Genomic DNA, 17,675 nt, shown 5'->3' with positions numbered 1-17,675 from the left:
CGCCGGGAGCCGGGCTTTAGCGGTGCCGGAGCGAGCGGGCAGTGGGCGTCGTGGGCCGCGTCGCGGTGCTGTCGCGGGGAGGCCGTGTCGCCGGATCGGGAGAGGGGACGGTGGTGGGCAGGGCCGGAAGCGGCGGCCCTCGGCTCGGCACGCCCCCTGCCCCGAGCCCCGCCGGCCTCGCGTAGGGTCTCCGGGAACGGGGCGAGGGGCCCCGCGCTGCTGAGCGCCCGCCATGCCCGCCCGCGAGCTGCCGCGGGGCACGTGCCCGGACATGTGCCCGGCCGCCGAGCGCGCCCAGCGCGAAAGGGAGCGCCGCCTGCACCGCTTGGAAGTGGCGCGAGGGCGCGGCGGGGGCCCGCCCCGCGCCGACCCGCGGCGCACGGTGAAGGAGTACAGCCGGCCGGCCGCGGGCAAGCCCCCGCCCCCGCCGAGCCAGCTGCGCCCGCCCTCCGTGCTGCTGGCCACCGTGCGCTACCTGGCCGGCGAGGTGGCCGAGCGTGAGGACGCCTCGCGCGCCGAGGTGGCCAGCTTCGTGGCCGACCGCTTGCGCGCCGTGCGCCTGGACCTGGCGCAGCAGGGCGCCGGCGACGCCGAGCAGGCGGTGGTGCTGGAGGCGGCGCTGGCCACGCTGCTGGCCGTGGTGGCGCGGCTCGGGCCGGACTCGCCGCGCGGGCCCGCGGACCCGGTGCTGCTGCAGGTGCAGGTGCAGGAGGGCTTCGGCTCTCTGCGGCGCTGCTACGCGCGGGCCGCGGTGCCGCTCGCGCGCCAAGCCGCCTTCCAGGGCCTCTTCCTGCTCTACAACCTGGGTGAGTCGGGGCCCCCCCGCGCGGGGCTGGGGGCGGGAGGAAGTTTCACCGTTAGCTCCTCCCGGGAAAGTCAACGCAGGGGAGCCACAGAGGCCGGCCCTCGCATCTCTGGTGGAAGGGGAGGGGACCGACGGCGGTTCGGGGGACAGACGGGGGAGGGGGGCCGCTGGCCTCGGTCTCCAGACTTTTCCGTAGCCTGCACTGTCTTGCAGGGCCGCCTAGAGCGCCTGCGCCCTGCGTGGTGTCTCAGATACTTCGGGTGGGAGCTTCCACGCGGTTCTGTTTAATTGCTGTAAAACGCTCTGGATTTCGCAACCCACTAAGAGGCCCTAAGCCCCAGCTGGCGCACGTGCACCAAGGGTCCCGAGTCTGATTTTCCTGGACGGGGTGGCCCTCCCAGCCGGCGGACAGAGCTGGCTCCCAAACCGGGCAGCCAGGGCACGGGGAGCTCCGTGGGAACAGGGGGTGCACACGGGCTCCAGGACGGTCCCAAGCAAGTCGTGAACACTGCCGGATTCCCTGTGGCTGTAAAGGCCCAGAGGCATCCACGCCCTAGAAAGGGCTGACAGGATCTTAGTTCTCAGAGCCAGGCGAAGGGGCGTGGGCAGGGAGGGCTGGGTGTGGCAGGGCCCGAGGGGACAGGATGGCAGGTGGGCGTCCTCACTGTGTGTCTCTCGCCCCGCAGGCTCCGTGGAGGCACTACGGGAGGTTCTGCAGCTGCCCGCCGCCCTGCGAGCTTGCCCAGCCCTGCGCATGGCCTTGGAGGTTGACGCCGCCTTCCGCGAGGGCAACACCGCGCGCCTGTTCCGCCTGCTCCGGACCCTGCCGTACCTGCAGAGCTGCGCCGTGCAGGGCCACGTGGGCCGAGCCCGCCGCGAAGCCCTGTCGCGACTCGCTCGCGCCCTGAGCACCCCTAAGGGGCAGGCCTTGCCCCTGGAGTTCATGGTGCACCTTCTAGCTCTGGATGGACCCGAGGAAGCACGGGATCTGTGCCAGGCCCATGGGCTGCCCGTGGATGGACAGGACCGGGTTGTGTTCCTGAGGGCCAGCTACGCAGAGAAAGGGCCGCCCCCGGCCGGCGCCTGCCACCTGTTGGTGGCCAGCAAGCTTCGGGGACGCACGATAGAGGAGGTGGTCATGGCGGAGGAGGAGGACGATGGTGTGGACAGACCGAGATGCCTGGCCTGAGGAGGGAGCCCCAGGCGGGGCACAGCACCTGGACTTCCGTGTTCACGATTCTCGGCCAGTAAAGGAACCTTGTTTTGTGGGGCCAGGCTCCGGACGTGTTTTATTTGGAGGGGGTGGGGAGTTGAGGCCCCGCCCGCAGGTCCGGCTCTGTTTCCCTGAGTGTGGCCTTGGGGACCTGAGTTGGCGCCTTGTGCTTCCCCACCCAGGTTTCGGGATGCCCTCGGGCTTTTGCACCCTCCGGGTATCTGCGACTGGCGGGCCCCAGGCTGTTGCCTCAGAAGGTGGTGCCCTCTCCTGGCATCGGGGAGGGCGGGGCACACCCCAGGAGAACGAGGGGAGAGGGCCGGGCTCAGAGGTCGGCCACGGGCCGCAGGGTGGCAGCCGCACCCTCCAGCGCCGCCACCACGATGCTGAGCTGCCTCTGCACTTCGGCCCAAGCTTCAGATCCAGGCTCTGTGCCGCTGGCCCTGGAGAAGGCGTTGGCCAGGCCCGGGAATGTGACTGTGGATCCGGTGCGGGGTGCCCAGAGCACATGGCTGGCGGCAGAAGTGGGGCAGGAGGAGGTCAGCAGGGGACCGGGCGAGAGGACCCTCAGCCCCCGTGCACGGCCGGTCTCGAGACCCCCCCTCCCTCCCCCCCCCCCCCCCCCCCCGAGATGCAGGTCCCTATCCTGGCTGTGACCCATCTGCCTTTGCTTCCTCCCTCGCTATCCCCCGGGCTCTAAAGCGACAAGACCGACATCTCCCTCCTCCCTGGAGCAAGCAGCCATTGCCCTCCCCTGGCCCGGGTGCGCCCCGGAGCCTGGGGCGGACTCACCTGTAGTAGCGCTCCTCTGGGAAGGCTCTGGGGTTCAGGAAGCTCCGCTCCAATAGCATCAGCTGGTCATTGAGCATCCGGACCTGCAGGGGGCTGGGGGAGGCAGGACCTGCCGGTCAGCCCGCGACCGCAGCCCTCCCAGACCCCCGCCCGGTGCCCCTGCTCACTCGGGGCTGCCCTGCCGCGCCGTCGAGATCCGCTGGTCCAGGGCTGCAGCCGCCGCCTCAAACCGCTCCACCGCGGTCGCCAGGGGCCCTGTCGGGGAGCAGCCGGGGCTGAGCCTGGGGGTGCAGGGTGGGGGCAGGGCCCCAGGGGCCGCGATGTCTGGGGCAGTCGGTACCCAGGCTGATGCCGTGCTGCTCCAGCGGGGCCCCGAGGTCGCTCTGGGCAGCCTGCAGGAAGCTGCGCAGGGTGTCGCCGTAGTCCGAGGCGTTCAGAGGCAGGAAGAGGCTGTCACTGAGCCGCAGGAGCACGTCGCCCACCGTCTGCGCCACAGCCCGGTGGCTGCTGAAGCCTGCGTGGGGCCGCAGGCCGGGCTCAGTCCTTGGCCCTCCTCCTCCCCCTCCTGTCTCGGGGTGTCCCGTACCCCTCCTCACCAGGGTCCAGGAACTTCTCCACGTAGTCGAAGGTGTCAAAGGCTGTGTGGTAGGTGGGGTAGATCCGGGCTGAGGTCTTGGTCTGGGGGGAGAAGGGCAGGTGTTCTTAGATGGGAAGTGGAGGGAGCCGTGGTGAGCTACGGGGGTGGGGCAGGGCATTAAAAAAAATGGAGAAAAAAGAAAGAGCAGAGCTGGGCCAGGCGCTGCTTCCGCTTCCTATGAAGGAGAGGAGCCTGGGACTTTGGAGTCAGATTTGGGGGTGCAGGTCCCAGCTCCGCCCCCCGCAGCCGTGTGGCCAGGAGGCCGGGGGCTTTCTGGAGCGGCCAGCAGGGTGCTTCAGTCCTGACTTCACGTCTTAACATCTGCGATCTGCCTGCTCCTTAGAGGGTCCTCCCACACCCATGGCAGTGGCCCCCCTCACCCCCGTCCTCCCACACCCATGGCAGCATCTCCCCCTCATCCCCGTCCTCCCACACCCATGGCAGCATCTCCCCCTCACCCCCGTCCTCCCACACCCATGGCAGCATCTCCCCCCACCCCGTCCTCCCACACCCATGGCAGCGGCCCCCCCCCACCCCCGTCCTCCCACACCCATGGCAGCGGCCCCCCCACCCCCGTCCTCCCGCACCCATGGCAGCGGCCCCCCCCCTGGTTACCCCACACCCATGGCAGCAGTCCCCCCACCCCCATCCTCCCGCACCCATGGCAGCAGTCACCCTCACCCCCGTCCTCCCACACCCATGGCAGCATCTCCCCCCACCCCATCCTCCCACACCCATGGCAGCGGCCCCCCCCACCCCCATCCTCCCACACCCATGGCAGCGGCCCCCCCCACCCCCGTCCTCCCACACCCATGGCAGCGGCCCCCCCCACCCCCGTCCTCCCACACCCATGGCAGCGGCCCCCCCCACCCCCGTCCTCCCACACCCATGGCAGCGGCCCCCCCCACCCCCGTCCTCCCACACCCATGGCAGCATCTCCCCCCCTCACCCCCGTCCTCCCACACCCATGGCAGCATCTCCCCCTCACCCCCGTCCTCCCACAACCATGGCAGCATCTCCCCCTCACCCCCGTCCTCCCACACCCATGGCAGCGGCCCCCCCACCCCCGTCCTCCCACACCCATGGCAGCGGCCCCCCCACCCCCGTCCTCCCACACCCATGGCAGCATCTCCCCCCACCCCCGTCCTCCCACACCCATGGCAGCATCTCCCCCCACCCCCGTCCTCCCACACCCATGGCAGCGGCCCCCCCACCCCCGTCCTCCCACACCCATGGCAGCATCTCCCCCCACCCCCGTCCTCCCACACCCATGGCAGCGTCTCCCCCCCACCCCCGTCCTCCCACACCCATGGCAGCGTCTCCCCCCCACCCCCATCCTCCCACACCCATGGCAGCATCTCCCCCCACCCCCGTCCTCCCACACCCATGGCAGCAGTCCTCCTCACCCCCGTCCTCCCACACCCATGGCAGCAGTCCTCCTCACCCCCGTCCTCCCACACCCATGGCAGCGGCCCCCCCCCCACCCCCGTCCTCCCACACCCATGGCAGCGGCCCCCCTCACCCCCGTCCTCCCACACCCATGGCAGCATCTCCCCCCACCCCCGTCCTCCCACACCCATGGCAGCGGCCCCCCCCACCCCCGTCCTTCCACACCCATGGCAGCGGCCCCCCCCACCCCCGTCCTCCCACACCCATGGCAGCGGCCCCCCCCACCCCATCCTCCCATACCCATGGCAGCAGCCCCCCTCACCCCCGTCCTCCCACACCCATGGCAGCGGCCCCCCTCACCCCCGTCCTCCCACACCCATGGCAGCATCTCCCCCCACCCCCGTCCTCCCACACCCATGGCAGCGGCCCCCCCCCACCCCCGTCCTTCCACACCCATGGCAGTGGCCCCCCTCACCCCCGTCCTCCCACACCCATGGCAGCATCTCCCCCCCCACCCCCGTCCTCCCACACCCATGGCAGCATCTCCCCCCACCCCCGTCCTCCCACACCCATGGCAGCGGCCCCCCCCACCCCCGTCCTTCCACACCCATGGCAGCGGCCCCCCTCACCCCCGTCCTCCCACACCCATGGCAGCCCCCCCACACCCCATCCTGGATCTCGCGTGTCTCGGGGGAGCAGTCTGCAGTCCAAGCCATCTTATATTTGACAAAACAACACAGAGGAGTGCGCACGACGCCCAGGGAGTTCCAGGGGAAGGTGCCGTGGCAGGAGGGGAGCCGAGGGTGCCTGCCCACCTGGTCGTAGGTGTAGGCGATGTCCATGGAGGAGATGCCCAGGAAGTGAACGAAGGGTGCGTAGTCGCTGCCGGCACCCAGGGAGCCCAGCCTGCAGGAAGGAAGGGGGCCGGGCTGGAGGGCGCTGGGCGGGCCCACCACCACCACCACCCCCACCCTGCGGCCCGGCCAGCCCCTGTGCTCACCTGGGGACCACGCCGTACACCGGGCTGCTGCGGTTGAAGTACCGGACCCAGTTGTCATAGACGCTGAGGTCCCGGAGGCCTGGCGCTTGGACCTGGCCCAGAGGGGAAGCTGGTCTGGCGCGGGGGCGGGACCCTTCCTCCTCCCCCTCTCCCTCCCCCTCCTCAGCCCCAACAAAGCGGGTCCTCTCTGCGGGGACCCCAGGCTCCAGCACACCCACGTCCCCCCCACCCCGCCGCTCCCACCTCTCTGGTTGCAGAAAACACGACACTCTGGATAGGGGGCGTGCCCTGCACCCGGAGGGTAGCGTTGGCTGTGGGAGGAGCAGAGGGCTGTTGGGGGGATCCTGGCCACTTCCTGTCCGCCCCTCCCCCACCTCCCGCCCTTACCGAACACGGAGATGTCCACGTTGATGTAGGCCACCGTACGCTCCTGCAGTTTGCTGAAGAACTCCTGCGGGGGTGAGGGGCCGTGTTGGCCGGCACTGCCCTGCCTGGGGTCCCCTCGCCATCCCCTCCCCTGGGCGGCCCATTCACCTCTGTGAATTCTGTGGAGCCAATGAGCCCGAACTCCTCTGAGCCCCAGCTCCCGAACACGATGGACCGGCGGGGGCGCCAGGTGCCTGGGGAGGGAAGGAAAGGGTTGGCGGGCAGGGTCCTGGGACCCTTGGGTGGCCTAAGGGAGCCGTTAGGGATATGGGCCTGGCCAGGCCCCCCAGCTACACAACACTAACCCCAACACCACACTCCCATCAGGTGGTCCCTTCTGCCAGGACCCCACCTCCCCTCTTCTCTGGAGATGCTTTGGGGAGACCCCAGCTCTCCCGTGGGACGGTCCCATGCTGGCCTGGCCCCCTGGGGCTAACCCACTGCTGGCTCCCTGAGGGCTTTCCCTGCACTGAACCCATCCTTACAACAAGGCCTTGGGGGAGACTTGGCCGTACCCAGCTCACGGGGGAGGAGACGGAGCCACAGGGAGGTGAAAGGACTGGGCTGCTCGGCCGCAGAGCCAACTTCCCATGTGGGCATCGGGCGCCGGAGCCCTGGGGCTTGACCCCGCCTCTGCCAGCAGCCTGCAGCCGGCTGCCACCTGCTGCCTGGGTGCCACGGGCCTGGCCGTGGTCTTTGGGTCTCACCTGCCCCCCCACCTGTTCGTTTGGAGTGAGACGTTCAAGAGCAGACAGTGAGAACACATTTGCAAGGACAGATTCCCGTGCTCTTTCCTGCCAAAAACGCACAAGCGGAGCCTCGGTGGGTAATGCCAACGTCAGGACGTGAGGAACAGGAAGAGCTGAAAGCGAGCTCAGAGGAGGGCGACGGCCAGGCCCGCAGGTGGGATCCTGGACCAGGAAGTCCCTCTGCCAGAGGAGGGCGACGGCCAGGCCCGCAGGTGGGATCCTGGACCAGGAAGTCCCTCTGCCGTAAAGGTCGTCATCAGGACAGTTAGAAAATGATCCGTTTCTAGGGCTGGCGCCGCGGCTCACTAGGCTAATCCTCCGCCTGTGGCGCTGGCACCCTGGGTTCTAGTCCCGGTCTGGGTGCCGGATTCTGTCCTGGCTCCTCTTCCAGGCCAGCTCTCTGCTGTGGCCCGGGAGGGCAGTGGAGGATGGCCCAGGTGCTTGGGCCCTGCACCCCATGGGAGACCAGGAGGAAGCACCTGGCTCCTGGCTCCTGGCTTTGAATCGGTGCAGCACGCCGGCCGCAACGCGCCAGCCATAGAGGCCACTTGGGGGGTGAACCAACAGAAAAAGGAAGACCTTTCTCTCTCTCTCTCTCACTGTCTAACTCTGCCTGTCCAAAAAAGATCCATTTCTTGACTCTGATCACTGTACTCTGGTTATAACTGGGAATGTCCTTTTTAGGAAATACACAGTGACAAGCACTTCAAATACAAACAGTAAACGAGGCAAAACATCATTATTACGAGTATCTGGATAAAGGGTATGCCAAATTTTTTGTTTGTTTGTTGTTTTGGTTTTAGTTTATTTATTTGAAAGGCAGGGTAAAAGGGAGAGGCAGAGAGAGAAAGAGAAAGAGAACCATTTGCTGGTTCACTCCCCAGTTGATTGCAACGGCGTGAAGCCAGGAGCCAGGGGCTGCTTCTGGGTCTCCCATGTGGGTGCAGGAGCCCAAGGACCTGGGCCATCTTCCTCTGCTGCTTTCCCAGGCACATCAGCAGGGAGCTGGATCAGAAGTGGAGCAGCCGGGACTCGAACCAGCGCCCATGTGGGATGCCGGCACGGCTTAACCAGCTGCATCCCAACACTGCCCCCACCATTTTGCAACTCTGTCAGTCTGAAACTATTTTACAATAAAATACTGAGGGTTGGGTGTTCAGCCTAGCAGTTAAGATGCCTGTGTCCAGAGGCCTGAGTTGTGGAGTAGTGGGGAAAGCTACTGCCTATGACACTGGCGTCCCATGTGAACACCAGTTCGTGTCCTGGCTGCTCCACTTCCAATCCAGCTCCCTAGTAATGGCCTGGGAAAAGCATAGGAAGATGGCCCAAGTGCTGGGGATCCAGCCACCCATGTGGGAGACCCAGATAAAGCTCCTGGCTTAGGCCTGGCCCAGCCCTGTCTGTTGCATTCATTTGGGGAGCGAACCAGTAGATGGAAGAGCGATCTGTCTCTCCCCCTCCTCTCCCTAACTCTTCAAATAAATGAAGATGCCCACATCCCACATCAGAGAACTAGGATCCAATACCCATCTCTGCGCTGGGAGCCAGCGGCAATGGTCCAGGTGGTTCTGTTCCTGTCACCCACGTGGGAAACCTAGGTCTGAGTTCCTGGCTCCCGGCATTGGCCTGGTGCAGCCCTGGCATCTGGGGAGCGAACCAGAGGATGGGAACTCCCTCTGTTTCCTGTCTCTCTGCCTCTCAAGGGAATAAAGAAAAAAGGAACCAAACAAGACGGAAATCCCTGCGGTACCAAAGTTAAAAGTGCAGCTCTGCCTACAGCTAGTCCCTGCTCTCCTCGGCCACTCCTATCCGCACCTGCGGCTCGGGTACCGGGTGTGCTGCAGCCCCCGGGCCCGCCTTCAGGGCTCCTCTCTGACCCACAGACTGGCACTTTCAACCGCCCCTGTGCCTCCCCCCCCACCCAGTGTCTCCTGGGGACCGTGGGTCAGCAGTGACTTAGACACGGCGTATAGATTCTGCGATGTAGATAACAGAAGGGGGCGGAGCTTGTGCAAAGCTGAGTGTCTGCCTGTGGTCTAATCAGATCCCACGGTCTGACCTCAGGCTGTTCTGTGTCATGGAACGAGAGAAAGCTCTGGCAATGGGCGGCAGTGACGGTTATACCACACGGTGACTATACTCAGTGCCACCAAGTTGAGCACTTGAAAATTTGTAAAACTGGCACATTTTGTTATACATATTTTACCACAGCTTTTGAAAACTAAATAAGTGGGCAGGCGCTGTGGTGCAGTGGGTTAAAGCCCTGGCCTGCAGTGCCGGCATCCCATATGGGTGCCAGTTCGAGTCCTGGCTGCCCCTCTTCCGATCCAGCTCTCTGCTATGGCCTGGGAAAGCAATAGAAGATGGGCCAAGTGCTTGGGCCCCTGCAGCCATGTGGGAGACCTGGAGGAAGCTCCTGGCTCCTGGCTTCGGATCAGCACAGCTCCGGCCATTGCAACCATCTGGGGAGTGAACCAGCAGATGGAAGACCTCTCTCTGTGTCTCTACCTCTCTTTGTAACTCTGTCTTTCAAATAAATAAAATAAATCTAAAAAAAAAAAAAACTAAAAAAGCAAAGGGTGGACATTTGGGGCATCCGTTACGATGCCCCTTGGACCCCACATCCCATGCAGGTCCCCTTCTGACTCCAGGCTTCCCGCCAATGCCCGCCCTGGGGGGCAGTGGTGATGACTCAAATCCTTGGGCTCCTGCCACCCATGTGGGAGACCCACATTGAGCTCCGGGCTCCTGGCTTCGGCCTGGCCCAGCCCTGGCTGTTAGAGGGTGACCCAGCAGACGGAAGGTGATTAATAAGTAATAAATAAATGATAATAAAGACCAGGGAAGCAAATGAACGCACACAGAGCTGAAGGTGCTTCTCCCTCCTTCGGCCTTGACTTTTTTCATCAATGGCACCGCCAGATGCGGGTACTCAGCCCAGAACCTTCCACCATCCTCTCCTCCCCTCCACCACCAACAGACCCCAGGCCCACAGCTGTCCCTCCCCGTCGCCCCCTTCCCTGGTCCAGGCCCCACAGCGCCTGCCCCCGGCCACCCCTCCCCTTCCCTGCTGTTGCCCAGGAAACCACTGCAAGTTTGGCGTCCATGGCGCTGCTCTCCCAGCTAAAATCATTGCCGGCTCCCATCTCCCCGGCCCCATCCTGCTCTGTGGGCTCCCGTCCCTCTCCAAGGTGCTGAAATGTTGAAGCGCCACCGCCACGGCCTGAGAGGCACTTCGTGGGTTAACGCTTGCCTGCCGTCCCTGCCCGTGCAAGGCTGGAGCTCCTGAGGTTAGGCCTGGGCAGCGCCCACCCACGGCGGCATCAGCCTAGCTCCATTCAGGCAATAGGAGGCCGAGGAGCTGCTGGAAGAAGCAGTCAACAGTCCAGTCTGAGCCGGTCAGGGCCAGGCCTGGTGTGCACCTGCCTCTCAGGACCCTCAGGCTTGGCCCTGGTGGGCACTCGAGAATGAGAGAGAGGAGCAGGTGGGGCTGGAAGGAGGAGGCTGGAGGGGACCCCACCCCAGGTTGTCAGCGCCTCCACGGGGGTGCAGGGTGGCCTCACCTTTCTTCAGTAGGGTCCCCAGGACACGGGAGACCTCGAGGAGGACGGCGGTGCCACTGCTGGGGTCCACGGCCCCGTGGACCCAGCTGTCCCGGTGGTTCCCATACAGGATGTAGCGGTCTGGTGGGAGGAAGGGGGTCAGAGAAGCCAAGAAGAGGGCCGGTGGGCCAGGGTGGGAGGGGCAGGGCAGACCCTGGGTCGGGGTCAGGGTCAGGGGGCATGAGCTCAGGGCGCGCTCACCAGGCTCCACGGCCCCGCGGATGATCCCCAGGACGTTGGAGGAGTTCCTTAGCTCCAGGCGGTTGTAGATGCTCACGCTCACCTGGCTGGGGAGGGGGAAGGGCGCAGCGGCTCACCTGGCTGGGGGGGGGGGGGAAGGGCGCAGCGCGGCTCGGCCTGCCTGTCAGGGAAGCCAGGCAGGAGCCCAGCGCCTCGGTTCTGAACCCCTCTTTCTGCCCGTTCCCTCAGTGCAGCACCTAGTGGGTCCTGGGCCTGTGCCCAGCATGCACTAGGCTCTGGGCCGTGACAGACCCACGTGGACCTGGCCCTGACCTGAGCCGGTCAGACCGCCCGCCCTCCCAGAAGCGACCAACTGCAGGAGGTGAAGTGCTTGGCAGGAGGGGCCACCTGGTGGCCAGAGGTGGTGGGCGGGGCCCTGGCTTTGGAGGGCGGGGCCTGCTGAGAGGGAGGGAGGAGCTGGAGGTGGAGACGGTGGGGTGGGGCAGCCACAGGACCCGTGGGCCGGGCGGGTGCTTTGGGGTCCAGGAGGGCGTGGAAGAGAAAGGGGGAGGCCAGGCCTTGAAGTAGGAAGCCCAGGGCAGGAGAAGGCTGGGAGGGTGAACCATCCCCGCCCAGCTCTTCCTGGGCCAGGGCTCTGAAAGGCTGTGCGTGGAACTTACAGCCCTGCTCTCTGTGCCCCGCCCACACTTCCACGGCCACGCCCCTCCCTCCCTCCCCCAAGCCGCTGCCCCTGTGTTTAAGCAGCAGACTGTCAGACCTCCACACCTCAGGCACCAGTGCGTGTTTGGCCTGGACTTTAAGACCTCGGACCGCGTGGCAGGGCACCTTAGGCCCCCGCTGACGCACACCCCGGGAGGCAGCAGGGGACCGTTCAAGTAGCTGGGTCCCTGCCACCCACGAGGCTGACCTGGACTGAGTCCTGGCCCCAGTGCAGGCTGCGGTGGGCACCTGGGGAGCGCACCTGAGATGCAGCCCCCTTTCTCCCCTCTCTGCCTCTTCAGGTAAAAGGGAAAAACAAACTTGCGTGTTCTTCCCCTCGCTGTCTATGGGTTCGTTTTAGAGACTACAACACGGCTGAGACTTCGGAGGGAGAACCCTCCCTCCAGAGGAGCACCAAAGGGAGAGAGCGCAGAGCCGGGGACAGCGGGGGCTGCCGGGGAGGGGCCCCAGGCTCACCTGTCGGCAGGGAAGCTCCCACCAGTCCGGAAGCCAGGCCCCAACCTGTACTCGCAGCCCAGAGCTCCCTGCCAGGACTGGGGGGCCACGGGTCCGCCGAGGTTGCTGAGGAGGGGGGAGAGGCCCTTCGGGATGAGCACGGGTGTCGGGGTCAAGAAGGCCTTTGGGGGTGCACAGGAGCCCCCCGCCCACCCGCCCAGGCTCACCAGAGCAGGTCTTTGGCGTCCTGGAAACCAATGGGCTGTGAAGGGATGGGGGGGAACCCGGAGGCATTGGCAAGGTCCAAGCGGAAGGAAGAGGGTTTGGCTGGAAGGTAGGGAGTCAGGGGGTCCCCAAAATACTCAAAGTAGGAGCCTCGCTCCACCCCCGAGGGAGGCAGGCCCCAGGAGTAGGGGAAGGTCTCGCTGGGCAAGCTCCGCCCATCGTTGATGTCGGCAGGATCCGTGTACACCAGCAGCCCGATCACCCCGTGCCTGGCGCCGTTCACAGCCTGTGGAGGCAGAGGAGGGCGTGGGGAGGGGGGAGGGGCCAAGGCCATGGGGAGGGGAGGAGGGGCTGGGCAAGGCTGCTGCTGGGGTGCCCACATCCCATATCAGGGGGCCCCGGTTCAAGTCCCAGATGCTCCACTTCTGACCCAGTCTCTCGCTAATACAGATGATGGCTCAAGTGTTGGGGCCTTTGTCACCCATACGGGAGACCCAGGAGGAGTTCTGGACTCCTGGCTTAGGCCTGGCCCAGCCCTGACTGTTGTAGGCATTTGGTGAGTGAACTAACAGATTTCTCTCTCTCTCTCTCTCTCTCTCTCTCTCTCTCTCTCTCCCCTTCTTATTCTGCCTTTCAAGTAGATAAAAACAAATAGTCAACATTTTTTCAAAGAGGCCGTTGGACATTGCCAAACACGAGCCCATCCTTGGAGTCTGCATACACAGATGGAGAACATCTACAATGGAACACTCTGCAGCTGTGTCGAAGGACAGGCGTGCACACGTGTGTGTGTGTGTGTACACCCACATTCACAGCGACACGGTGAGCAACAGCCAAGAGGTAGAAACAGCCCAAGTGTCCGTCAAAGGAAGACTGGAGGAACAACACGTTGTGTAGGACAGGCGGTGGAGTATCATTCAGTCCTGGAAAGGGGCCGTGTTCTGATGCAACACTGCTGATCCCTGGAGGCGTTGTGCTAAGTGAAATAAGCCGGACACAACAATGACAGACAGTCCACCACTGCGCTTGCATGAGGTTCCTGGGACAGGCAAGTTCATGGGCACAGAAGATAGAACGGAGGCTCCCCGCGGTCGAAGGGGAAAGGAGGAGGCACTGATGGGTCCAGAGCTGCCTCTCAAAGCAAAGCAAAGGTGGCGGCATTGGCTAGCACCGTGGCGATGCTTACTGGCACTGCCCGGCACACAGAGAAACGGTCAGAGCGGCCAGCTGTATGCTAAATGCATTTTACCACAGCCAGACCCAAACAGTGCCCTCAACACAGCGGCCAACCCTTCAGGTGCAGGCTGTGTTCTGATGGAGGATGACCTCGGGGACACCCAGCGCAGACCGGGGCAGGCGAGGCCAGAGCAGCGGCTCAGAACACGCACCCGCGCAAGCTTCTTTCTTCCCAAAGCAAACCCCGCGTCACTGTCCCCAGACGTAAGCGGAAGTGCCAGCTCTCCGAGGAGGACGGTGGAGGCTGTTCCACTCCAGCCTTTTCTTTGTAAATGGGAATTTTCTAACTTATAAATTAATCTTAAAATAAATATAATTTATCTCATATTTCTATGCTACTTCTCCTTTATTTTTCTCCTCTGCCTTCCCTGCCTTCTTCCTTTCCCCCCAGTGACTTACTTGAGAGGCCTAGAGACCGAGAAGGCGGGGAGAGAGCTCCTGTCCTCTGGTTTACTCCCCAAAGGCCACCGAGGGCCAGGTCTCGGCTGGGCAGCGGCTGAGCGCCCAGAACTGCACCCGGGTCTCCCACATGGGTACAGGAGCCCAGACACTCGAGCCAACACCACCGCCCCGAAGCTGGCGTCGGACGATGAGGGTTTCTTTTTTTTTTTTTTTTTCTTGACAGGCAGAGTGGACAGTGAGAGAGAGAGACAGAGAGAAAGGTCTTCCTTTTGCCGTTGGTTCACCCTCCAATGGCCGCCACGGTAGGCGCACTGCGGCCGTCGCACCGCGCTGATCCGATGGCAGGAGCCAGGTACTTATCCTGGTCTCCCATGGGGTGCAGGGCCCAAGGACTTGGGCCATCCTCCACTGCACTCCCTGGCCACAGCAGAGAGCTGGCCTGGAAGAGGGGCAACCAGGACAGGATCGGTGCCCTGACCGGGACTAGAACCCGGTGTGCCGGCGCCACAAGGCGGAGGATTAGCCTAGTGAGCTGTGGCGCCGGCTTGATGAGGGTTTCTTAAGCAGAATGTTAGGAGCCAGGCCAAACGCCCAGGGCTCCCTCCCATGTTAGGTGCACAGCTGAGTGGCAGACGGGACAGTCACACTGTGTGCAACCTGAGCCCTGGAGCTCTGTGTCCAGTAAAGGCCAACTCACTGCTCCCTGCTCATTCTACACCCTTCTAGCCCCAAAAAATTAAATTAAAAATGTAAGCTTGCTTGCTTTTTTTTTTTTTTTTTTTGACAGGCAGAGTGGACAGTGAGAGAGAGACAGAGAGAAAGGTCTTCCTTTTGCCGTTGGTTCACCCCTCAGTGGCCGCTGCGGCCGGTGCACTGTGCAGATCCGAAGCCAGGAGCCAGGTGCCTCCTCCTGGTCTCCCATGCGGGTGCAGGGTCCAAGCACTTGGGCCATCCTCCACTGCCTTCCCGGGCCACAGCAGAGAGCTGGACTGGAAGAGGGGCAACCGGGCCAGAATACGGCGCCCCGACCGGGACTAGAACCTGGGGTACCGGCACTGCAGGTGGAGGATTAGCCTAGTGAGCCGCGGTGCTGGCTTTAGTTTTCTAAGCAACACCATGCAATACCTGGCCAAACATCTGGATGGAAAGGGAGCGGCAGGGAGGGGCCAGGCAGAGACTCATGGTCTCTGTTGGGCTCCCAGAACAGCCAAGCTGAAGATCCGACCCATGAGGTCGGTGCTGTGGCACAGCGGGTTAAAGCCCTGGCCTGAAGTGCCCGCATCCTATATGGGCACGGGTTCTAGTCCCGGCTGCTCCTTTTCCAATCCAGCTCTCTGTTGTGGCCTGGGAAAGCGGTAGAAGATGGCCCAAGTCCTTAGGCCCCTGCACCCATGTGGGAGACCCAGAAGAAGCTCCTGGCTTCGGACCAGCACAGCCCCGGCCGTTGCGGCCAATTGGGGAGTGAACCATCAGATGGAAGACCTCTCTCTCTCTCTGCCTCTCCTCTCTCTGTGTAACTCTGACTTTCAAATAAATAAATAAATCTTAAAAAAAAAAAAAAAAAAAGATCCGGCCCAACTCCTTTATTTCCTAAGGCTCAGAGGGGTTGTGTGGGCGTCCAAGGCCACACAGCCCCTCTGCGGGGAGGCGGGAAGGCCACTCCCTGTCTGGCAGCAAGCCCAGGCCCCGCCCCAGCCCAGCGCTCACCTTGGCCCCGCGGCCTGCACCCCCGTAGCGAGTTAGGGCGATGGTGCCCTCCAGTGCGACACCCTCAGCCAGCAGCCTCTCGAAGTCTTGTTCGGTGCCCTGGTTGGCGAAGACGAGGGGGCCCTAGACCGAAGGGGAGGGGACCCTCAGAGCCGGGCCGGCAAGGGGCCGGGCAGGAGGCGGCTTGGATTCTGCCGTGTGGGCGCCCCAGGGACAGTCGCCCTTGGTTTCCTCTGTGTCCAGCGGCCTTGTACCAGGCCTGGACTTGAGGAGGGGCCGCTGGCGATTGCTGGATGACTGTACTGAAGGCGTGCCGGGTGCGTGGAGGGAAGTCAATTTTGGGGGAAGGGGCTTAAGCTCCTTCCTTCAGGTGCCTGGGGGTCGGAGTGGGGTGGGGGTGCACAAGCAGGATAGGGGAGGAGGGGCCAGGCCCACCTGGGGGGTCCCGGGCGGAGCGTAGGCGGCGAAGGGCTGCACCACGTCCGGCCCCGCCTGCTCTCCAGTCACGTTCTCCTCCCGCGGGTGATAGGTGTGCAGGACCGTGCCGGTGGAGCTCACTGCGCGGGGGGCATCGGGAGACGTACAGCCAGGGCTGGAGCCCGCCCACCCCCGCCCCCGCCCCGCAGCCCCAGGCGTCCCAAGGCCGCCCTGGGGCCTCACCGACACGGATGAGGTTGGGCTGCTCGGAGCTGGGGAAGGACAGCAGGACCTCGTGCTCATTGGTCGCGGCCGCGTCCAGGCCTGACTCCGGGTCCCGCCAGCGCTGCAGCAGCAGCTGCACCAGGGTCTCGTCCCGGTGGCCCGTGGCCATGTGCGGCTCCCGGGACAGCTCCCTGTGCAGCCAGCAGAGGGAAGGGCAGGGCCCGGGTCAGGGAGGTCGGCGGCCGGCAGAGGCCGGGGGAGCAGGCAGAGCCGCCTCTCACCGCAGGTTCTCCCGGATCCTGCTGGCCTCCATCTGCCCCAGGACGGTCGCAAGCATCTGCAGGTCCAGGTCCTGGGAGCCTTCGGTGCTGGGGGCTGGGGAGTTGGCCCCTTTGGGGATGGCAAAGTGGCCCAGGATGATCCCCAGCCCCAAGACGGCCACAGCCCCCACCGCCAGCCCCAGCCCCTTGGCCCAGAGCATCCTGCGGAATCCTGGCTCTCTGAGGTGGCCCTGAGCAGGACCTCCTTATACATGGGGCCTTGGGCCTGGTTAACCATTAGCCCGCGGCTGGCACTGTCCTTTGGCCCCCAGCTGACAGGGAGCGTGTCGGGACCTCGCGGGGGAGCCAGGAGTCGCGCACAGCTGTCACGCTCTGTATCAGCCACCTGCAGGAGAGCTCCAAGGGCGTCAGGCCCTCGCCGGGACACCGAGGCCTCATCCTGTCTCCCAGCAAAACAGAGCTGGAGCCGGGACCGGAACGCAGACCTCCTGTCCGGAGCAGGGCTGTGCCTCCAGCCCGCCGGCACTGCTCCCCGGGGGCCCCAGCACAGCAGCTTGGGCGTGTTCTGCGTTCAGTCCCACGCTTGATGGACGTAAGCTGTGTGCCCTCGGGCAGCGCGGCCTCCGGCAGTGCAGAGCGGGGCTGCTAACGCCTGCTTCACCGAAGTGCGGGCTGTTTGCAGGACCAGTGGGTCTGTCTGTGCCCACAGCGGCTGCCGTGCTTGGCGGGCAGTGGGATCAGCAGGCTGTAGTCACTCAGCCTTCGTCGGAGCCCAGGAACACAGAGCCCAGAGCTAAAGGAAGAAGGGGCGCCCAGGATTCTCCCAAGTTTACCCTGAAGGGGTCCCAGCATATGGGAGGAGGTGGGGCTCTTGGGAAGGGAGGTAGTTTTAGAAGACACAGCAGGAGAGGCTGGACCTGCCCTAACAAGGTGAACTCTTCCGACCACCGACCCTGTCCAGAATCCATCCATCCACCCATCCCCTCACCTTCCCACCCTCCTACCCACCCACCCACCCACCCACCCACCCATCTGTCCATCCACCCACCCACCCACCCACCCACCCACCCATCTTCCCATCCACTTACCCTCCTACCCACCCACCCACCCATCCATCCTCCTACCCACCCACCACCCATCCCCTCACAGTCCCACCCACCCATCCATCCTGCCATCCGTCCGTCCATCCGTCCATCCATCATCCACTGAACCA

At 64.5% G+C, this 17,675-nt stretch overlaps 2 protein-coding genes across 2 annotated transcripts; one reads left to right on the top strand and one right to left on the bottom strand.

The window, feature by feature from the left end:
• The first annotated feature begins 8 nt into the window (after positions 1-8).
• SAC3D1 (SAC3 domain containing 1) lies at positions 9-2,070 on the top strand. The gene is made up of 2 exons (XM_062197769.1): positions 9-806; positions 1,492-2,070. Exons 1-2 carry the CDS (start codon positions 233-235, stop codon positions 1,992-1,994), a joined length of 1,077 nt encoding a protein of 358 aa, XP_062053753.1. The 5' UTR covers positions 9-232; the 3' UTR covers positions 1,995-2,070.
• A 273-nt stretch (positions 2,071-2,343) lies between these two features.
• On the bottom strand, positions 2,344-16,662 carry NAALADL1 (N-acetylated alpha-linked acidic dipeptidase like 1). The gene is made up of 18 exons (XM_062197768.1): positions 16,463-16,662; positions 16,200-16,372; positions 15,975-16,096; positions 15,540-15,662; positions 12,197-12,480; positions 11,991-12,095; positions 10,815-10,900; positions 10,575-10,694; positions 6,371-6,456; positions 6,224-6,287; positions 6,080-6,147; positions 5,837-5,928; positions 5,652-5,742; positions 3,407-3,488; positions 3,151-3,324; positions 2,978-3,065; positions 2,811-2,903; positions 2,344-2,530 (listed from the first exon to the last, which is right to left on the bottom strand). Exons 1-18 carry the CDS (start codon positions 16,660-16,662, stop codon positions 2,344-2,346), a joined length of 2,238 nt encoding a protein of 745 aa, XP_062053752.1.
• Positions 16,663-17,675: the final 1,013 nt, after the last annotated feature.

This window comes from Lepus europaeus, chromosome 7, assembly GCF_033115175.1.
Source record: "Lepus europaeus isolate LE1 chromosome 7, mLepTim1.pri, whole genome shotgun sequence".
Taxonomy (NCBI): domain Eukaryota; kingdom Metazoa; phylum Chordata; class Mammalia; order Lagomorpha; family Leporidae; genus Lepus; species Lepus europaeus.
Note: the sequence above shows the minus strand (reverse complement) of the source record. Positions and strands in the feature narration are given on the sequence as shown.